Source organism: Fragaria vesca, linkage group LG6 (assembly GCF_000184155.1).
Source record: "Fragaria vesca subsp. vesca linkage group LG6, FraVesHawaii_1.0, whole genome shotgun sequence".
NCBI classification, from domain to species: domain Eukaryota; kingdom Viridiplantae; phylum Streptophyta; class Magnoliopsida; order Rosales; family Rosaceae; genus Fragaria; species Fragaria vesca.
In genome coordinates this window covers 24381333-24389266 of record NC_020496.1, presented here as the reverse complement: position 1 = coordinate 24389266, position 7934 = coordinate 24381333, and the positions used below count along the sequence as shown (strand labels likewise).

Below are 7934 nucleotides of genomic sequence, written 5' to 3'. Positions count from 1 at the left end.
GGGGGGGGGGCCTACGTGTGAGCACCTATTATCAAATAGGTAAGTGTGAAGTTGCACTTTATAAGCGATGACACTTAGCTTCTCATAAGCCCGGACCTGATTTTTTCAAACCTGATGAAACTTTAAAAGTTGGGCCATATTGTGCATTCTATTTAAATCAGAGCAAACAGTACAAATACGACGTACCCTTGTAGGGTCGTTAGAAAACATCTTCTTGCATAATTGCAAGCCTATAATAGATAAAACATAAGTTTTGAAATCCTAAGTAGACCTACCTTGTAGCGATTAAGCACAATTTTACAAGTAAACTAGGATCCGCATAAAACTATCAATACTCTACGAATGCACTAGTCTACCTAGACCAAACTAAATTTTAAACTAGGGGCTCAAGCCTAACTTCATTAGCCAAGGCCTAATTAAGAGAACCCCTAGCTAATTCAGCCAAAGCCCATACGAACCCAAATCCAAGAGGGGTTGTTTCCCTAGCCGCCACCAACCCTCCGACGTCATCACCACCCGAGACGCAAGATGTCATCGTAGCACAGCCACCGCCATTGCTCGGCTCTTTGTTTGCGCCATGTTATGATCTTCCCAGCAAGACCAAAAGAAGTGGATGTTTCCACATGTGAGCCACACGTGCTCATTAGCTAGCTAATTTAGTTAATTAATTTGTATTAGGGTTTTGCTTCAAACTAGTTGGATGTTGGCCAAGTGGCAAGATCTAGAAGGCCCATTCTGGGTATAAATAGCCTTTGTAAGAGAGCAGCCGGAGGAATGAAAAAGACTAGTTTTGCTTTGATTTTCTTTTGCATTTCTGTTCTTAGTTTTAGCTAGGGTCCCAGATCCCTATTATCTGGTATCAGAGCCCTTGCTCTGGGCGTTATGGCAAAAAACAAGGGGGCTAATCCAGCCGGCACCACCTCTCACGGCGGTGATGTCTCGCACATTGAATCTGAGCTGCAAGCTCACAAGGATCTCACTGTGTCTAAGTTCACTGAGCTTCAGACCATTCTAAACATGCAGCAGGACTCTTTTAACTCGTTTCGTACCGAGATAATGGAGGAGTTGCGTTCCATGAAGACTTCATCGGCTATTGCTGCTGACAGGCTCGACTCATCACTGCTGAAGTTCGGCTCGCTGCCGCCGGCTACAAGCACACCCCTGCAGCCCGCTCTATTGGACTCTGCTACTTCAACTCGTGCTCAGGACTCTTCTTTAGCTGCCCCTCTGAAAGGTAGCAACCTTAATCGCTCTTTTGTGCAATATGTGAACATAGAAGAGTTGGATGAGGATAATGATACTTCTGAGACCTTGTTGGAGTTTAATACTACTTAACCCATTATTACTAATGATTCTGGGGTGGTCATGAACGCCCTAAATGTGAGCAAGATGGAAGTTAATAGGTCTCGAGTCGGTAGTAAGGGTTTTGAGAAGGGTGACTCAAGTAGAAAAGGGAAGGGGATGGCCATTGATGCTTCAAAAGCCACTTTTCCCCCTAAACCACCACACCACCAGCAGTTCCAACGCTCCAATTTTGCTTCTCAGGCTTCAAGTTTTGGTCAGCCAAATGTGAATGTTAGTGCACCCTATACACAGGTCCCATACCCCAATTTTGGATCTAATCATACACACCTTGGTCTGCATACTAATCCCTCATACCCTAATTTTGTTCCAACCAATTTTGCTCACCCATACTACTGCCATCAAGACCCTTATGGGAACAGTTGCCAGTATCCTCAGACTTACTCTTTTACACCAAACCCAAACCACATTTACACTACCACCACCACCCATACACCGAGGGCTACAGTAACAGCTCAAGGTGCTCCCACATTTCAACACCACCATACTGCAATCCCAATTTTTGATCCTAACCTGCCAACAATGAAACAAATGAAGCTGGACTTCATGCAATTTGCCGGGGGTGATCCGGTAGAATGGTTAAACAAGGCAGAGCAGTATTTTGAATTTTATCAGATACCGGAGGAGAGGAAATTGTCTCTTGCTGCTATGCATCTGGTGGAAAAGGCTTCTGATAGGTGGTACATGTTTCGACATGAATTTCCACCAACTTGGGAAGGTCTCACTGAGCTATTAATGAGGGAATATAGCAGCCATAGTTTGATTGACTACCAAGCTGCACTAGCTAGGATGAGTCAAACTAGCTCAGTGGAACAGTACATAGACCAGTTCACCAAACTATCAAGGAGAGCTCCTGGATTCTCACCTCAGGCCTTGCTTTCATTTTTTGTGGGTGGTCTCGAAGACAACATCAGAGCTGATGTCAAGGCCTTGAAACCAAAGACTTTGTATGAGGCTTGTGAGTTAGCAAAAACTTTTGAAGAAAGGGAACTGCATCTCAGAGTGCATAATAGGACAACTCTCAACCAGAGGATCAACAATGCAATAGCTCCAAGAGTTGGGGCTGCACAAAACCAGGTTGTAAGGGCTCCTATGCCAGTTAACCAACCAAGGGGTCAAATTGCTGTTGTGGGAAACAATGGAGCTGGCACTAGAAGGCTATCACAAGCGGAGTATCAAGAAAGGAGAGCCAGAAACCAATGCTTTTTTTGTGATGACATTTTTCGCCCAGGCCACAACTGTAGAAGAGGTCAACCCTTGATGGTAATCGAGGTTGTCCCGAAAGAAGTTGAGTTGAGAGGGCCTGAACCAATGGCGGAAGGAGAAATGGAAGAGCAAGAAGATGGAGCTAATGCAGATCAGATATTACAGCTCAATGCGGTAGGTGATGGGAGTAGTAGCATAATGCAACTCAAGGGGTGTTGCAACAAGAGACAGCTACACACCCTAATTGATTCTGGTGCTTCTCACAGTTTTATGCACCCAAATGTGCTGAAGAATGTGAGGGCACAGGTGGAGGTTATTAAGCCTGTGAGAGTAAGAGTAGCTAGTGGGAAGATTTTAGTAACCACTAAAATTGCCACTTTGGAGCTTTGTTTGCAAGGGTACACATTTTTGTTCCAATACTATGTTCTGCCCATTTTAGGTAGTGAGATCATATTGGGAGCCAACTGGCTGAAAACCCTAGGAGACATTGTATGGAACTTTGAGCACATGACCATGAAGTTTGACAGTTTGGGGAAGCGACATGTGCTGCAGGGGGAAACAGAAACTAAAGCTACTGTGGTGAGCTGCAAAGCCATGAGCAGGTTATTGAGAAAGGAGAGAGAAGCAGTCTTGATTCAGTTTACTCCTCAGCTTCATAACACATCTGTGATACCTTCCCCAATTCAGCCTCTGATAAAAAAAATATGCTGCATTGTTCGAACCACCAACACAGCTGCCACCAGCTAGAAACCAAGACCATAAGATAGAACTTCTCCCCAACACACCCCCTATAAGTGTGAGACCCTACAGATATCCCCATTTCCAGAAAGGAGAAATAGAGAAGATCATACAAGAGTTGTTAGACAATGGAGTAATCAGACCTAGTGTTAGTCTATTCTCTTCACCAGTTCTATTGGTCAAGAAAAAAGATGGAAGCTGGAGGCTGTGCATCGATTACAGGGCTTTAAACGCTGCTACGGTTAAGGATAAATATCCCATACCAATCGTGGATGAGTTAATTGATGAGGTGCATGGAGCCACTATCTTTTCAAAGCTGGACTTGAGGTCTGGATACCACCAAATCAGAATGAGGGCGGAGGATATAGAGAAAACAGCCTTCAGAACCCACTCAGGCCATTATGAGTTTTTAGTTATGCCGTTTGGCTTAACTAATGCTCCTTCCACCTTCCAGTCCCTGATGAATGAGGTACTTAGAGACTTGTTGAGGAATGGTGTGCTTGTTTTTTTTTTATGACATCCTGATATATAGCTCATCCATGTCTGACCATTTGAGACACTTGGAGATGGTTTTCAAAAGACTCTTGCAGCACTCCTTGAAAGTCAAAGAAAGTAAGTGCACTTTTGGGGTTAATCAAGTGGAGTACTTAGGTCATATTGTGAGTGCAGAAGGGGTTGCCGTGGATCCTGCAAAAATCTCCAGTATACAGAAATGGCCCATTCCCACAAGCTTGAAAGCACTAAGGGGATTTTTAGGCTTGGCTGGATATTATAGAAAATATGTGAGAGGTTTTGGGATCATTGCTAAGCCTTTGACAGACCTCCTTAAGAAAGATGCTTTTAAGTGGAGTGATGTAGCAACAGTGGCTTTTGAAGCACTAAAAAATGCCCTTACTTATGCTCCTATGCTAGCCATTCCAGACTTTTCAAAGGAGTTTGTAGTTGAATGTGATGCTTCTGACCTTGGCATTGGGGCAGTGCTTTCTCAGGGGGGTCATCCCATTGCATTTATGAGCAAGGCTTTGGCTCAAAGGCATTTAGCTCTTTCAGTTTATGATAAGGAGATGTTAGCTGTTGTTGCTGCTGTCCAGCATTGGAGACCATACCTGTTAGGGCACCATTTCCAAATTCTCACAGACCACAGAACCATTGAGCACTTTCTCAAGCAAAGAATCACAACCCCTGCTCAACAAAAGTGGTTAGTTAAACTCATAGGGTATGATTACACCATCCACTACAAGACAGGGAAAAATAACATAGTGCCGGATGCCTTGTCAAGGAACCCAACTCTCACTGTCATCTCCGGTATGTCTCAACCTACTCATGATTACTTGGCTGAGATACAACAAGCTTGTTTAAAGGATGGGGACATCAAGGAGCTCATTCATAAGCTGCAGCAAGGCCATCAAGTGCAGAAACACTATTCATTATGCAATTCTCACCTGTATTACAAGCAAAAAATCTTTGTACCACCAGTTGACAATTGGAGGTCAAGGATCATTGCTGAGTTTCATGAAGGGATACATGGGGTCATGCTGGTAGATCCAGGACTTACAAGAAGGTCTCCACAAACTTTGCTTGGCCTGGAATGAGAACAGAAGTGAAGAAATTTGTGTCTGAATGTGAAGTGTGCCAGAGAAATCATTATGAGACCATCTTACCCCCAGGTTTGTTACAACCGTTGGCTATCCCTGAGAGAGCATGGAGTGTCATTTCAATGGACTTCATTGAGGGTTTGCCTAATTCTGAGGGAAAATCAGTTATTTGGGTAGTTATATGCAAGCTAACCAAATATGCTCATTTTATTCCTCTAGCACATCCATACACTGCTGCAACTTTGGCCAAGATTTTTGTGAAGGAGGTGTTTAAACTTCATGGCATGCCTGAGAACATTATCTCTAACAGAGACCCTATTTTCATGAGCTTGTTTTGGGAAAAAAAATTTTAAACTGCAGGGAACCAAGCTTAGTAAATCTTCTGCTTATCATCCACAATCAGATGGACAGACTGAGAATTTGAATAGGACTGTGGAGCAATATCTGAGGTGTGTCATTGGGGAGAAACCTCAGCAGTGGGTGCAAGTTTTGCCCTGGGCAGAATGGTGGTATAATACTGCTTTCCATTCAGCCATATAGATGTCCCCCTATGAAGCACTCTATGGTGTGGCACCACCTTCTATCAAACCTTATGCTCCAGGATCCACATCGGTTGCTGAAGTTGATCAACAGCTTAGAAGTAGGGAGGAGCTGCTGGCAGTATTGAAGAGAAACTTGGGAAGAGCTCAGGAGAGAATGAAGAATTTTCATGATAAGAGGCACACTGAGAGATCATTTGCAGATGGTGATATGGTGTTTCTCAAATTACAGCCATATAAGCAACAGTCTGTCCACAAGCGAGCCTTCAACAGGCTATCAGCTAGGTATTTTGGACCTTAGGAGGTGCTTGAAAAAATTGGGGAGGTTGCCTACCGGCTGAAGCTCCCTCCAACTTCCAAAATACACAATGTTTTCCATGTGTCTCTATTGAAGAAGAAGATTGGGGATCAGGATTCAGTAGCAACTCAGTTACCCCCTATCAGTGATACTTCCAGCTACAAGTGGGCACCAGCTGCTGTGTTATAAAGGCGCATAGTGAAAAGAAATGGGCTGCAGCAACTTAATGGTTGATTCACTGGCTTGGTACAGCTACTGAGGAAGCCACTTGGGAGTTTGCTGATGAAATCCAAATGCGGTTTCCAGACTTTGATTCAGAAACTTAAGGACAAGTTTCATGTGCAGCAGGGTGCAATGTTATGATCTTCCCAGCAAGATCAAAAGAAGTGGATGTTTCCACATGTGAGCCACACGTGCTCATTAGCTAGCTAATTTAGTTAATTAATTTGTATTAGGATTTTGCTCCAAACTAGTTAGATGTTGGCCAAGTGGCAAGATCTAGAATGTCCATTCTGGGTATAAATAGCCTTTGTAAGAGAGTAGCCGGAGGAATGAAAAAGACTAGTTTTGCTTTGATTTTCTTTTGCATTTCTGTTCTTAGTTTTAGCTAGGGTCCCAGATCCCTATTACGCCACCACTCAATGAAGAACCATGACTCCATGCAGAAGAGCCATCACCCACATCTACTATATGAAGGAGAAGGAGAGAAGAAACCCCAGGTTTCCAATCACCAGATTCACCTTCACTAGGCTCGCCGTCACCACCATCATCACCAGTGACACCACCATGCTGATCGAAAGCAGCAAATTTGGATTATTGCTCTTCAGAGCGACCACTAGCAAGCCGGTCTTTTCTCATGACCGTTGCAGGCCAACATGGACCGTTCAACACCAAAACCTTCTCTGGGTTTCCTTCCCTAGGCCTCAGCTAAAGAGACCAGAGAGCAAAGGTAGTCCAAAATGTTGGACCCAGGACTGGCTTGGGTAAGATGTCGGTTTTCAGACTTCTAAAAAGAGAGAGAAGTGAGAGGGATGTATCCATGCTCGAATGTTGCGGCACCAGAGCCGATGCCGAAATTTTGCTCCATTGAGAATGGAGGAAGGAGTTGCCATGCTCAATGGTGGGCGGCAGCGTTCGCTCAAAACCTAAGAGAGAGGAGAGCATCGTTTATGAAATTAATTAATCATCTGGTATTCTGGTGACATAATTATTAATAGAGTGACTACTTTAGACTTTTGGTTATTAAAGTATTATGGCTCTTGAGGATGACCACATGAATCGATGTTGAGCATAGACACACGCTCTACACTGTTCTTTTTAGGAAAAATGGAGTCAACCTCCGTTCATTTCAATCATACGACTGTACAAGGTCAAGCTAGGACAAAGTCCATAGACCACTTCATATACAATGCGTTGCTCAGTTTAAGGCTGCAAAACGAAAAAAAACTACAAGGCGAACCTGAAAAATCTAATGTTCAAGTGAACTTATTAAAACCAAGAAAGCAAATAACCTACATCGTTAATATAGAGTACCCCAGCTTAATGCATTGAGGCCTAGAGACCATTTTGGTGTACCTTCTAACAAAAATGGGGGTAGAATCTTCAAATTGATGATGTAGGGATCTGTCCCATTTTGAGAATGGAACTACTTCAAAACAGCCTTTGAAGTTGGGTTTGGGTTTGGTTTATTTCGGTGACCACGAAGATGTCTCCTCTTCTTGGGGACCTCTCCAATGGCAATCAGAACCTCCACGAACCCCTCACCAATCGACTCCAGCGGTATTAAAGCCAAGCTTGATTTATGACGGTTGCCATCTTCCATAGCCCCAATAGCCCGCTTGCGTTGTAATCCCACAGAAGGAGGAGTAGCAGATAAGGCAAGAGGAGCAGGCCTCCTTTTGTTGAACTGCCTCCAGCCCAGTCAACCCATCTCCAAACCTAACTTCCAGGCCCACTTTCACACCCCCAGATTCAAGTTTGCACGGCCCACTTCAACCCTAGATCCAGGCCCACCCCCAGATCCAGATCCAGACCCACTTTTGCACCCCTAATTTTGAGTTAGGGTTTCCCACTTTCTTCGGGGAAAAGACTCCCACTCCCTGCTGCTGCTCCGCCGACGCCGCCTCGTCACCGACTCAACAAAGCCAAGCCTCGTCTGGAGGTCTAGCCCTGCTCCTTTACACACTCTACACTTTC

The 7934-nt window shown here is 44.3% G+C and overlaps 1 protein-coding gene across 1 annotated transcript; it reads left to right on the top strand.

Annotated features, from left to right (window-relative positions):
* The first annotated feature begins 1389 nt into the window (after positions 1 to 1389).
* On the top strand, positions 1390 to 5441 carry LOC101308702. Its single transcript, XM_004305698.1, has 5 exons — positions 1390 to 3147; positions 3395 to 3775; positions 3897 to 4844; positions 4943 to 5167; positions 5262 to 5441. The coding sequence occupies exons 1-5, from the start codon at positions 1390 to 1392 to the stop codon at positions 5439 to 5441; spliced, it is 3492 nt and encodes a 1163-aa protein (XP_004305746.1).
* Positions 5442 to 7934: the final 2493 nt, after the last annotated feature.

Bases quoted from the DNA above. Each gene is read 5' to 3' on its own strand.
- LOC101308702 (XM_004305698.1), top strand. From the start codon at position 1,390: ATGGAAGTTAATAGGTCTCGAGTCGGTAGTAAGGGTTTTGAGAAGGGT. The intron at 4,845-4,942 runs GTAGATCCAGGA...GAAGTGTGCCAG, and splicing joins GGATACATGGGGTCATGCTG to AGAAATCATTATGAGACCAT. The intron at 5,168-5,261 runs GTGTTTAAACTT...TTTAAACTGCAG, and splicing joins CCAAGATTTTTGTGAAGGAG to GGAACCAAGCTTAGTAAATC.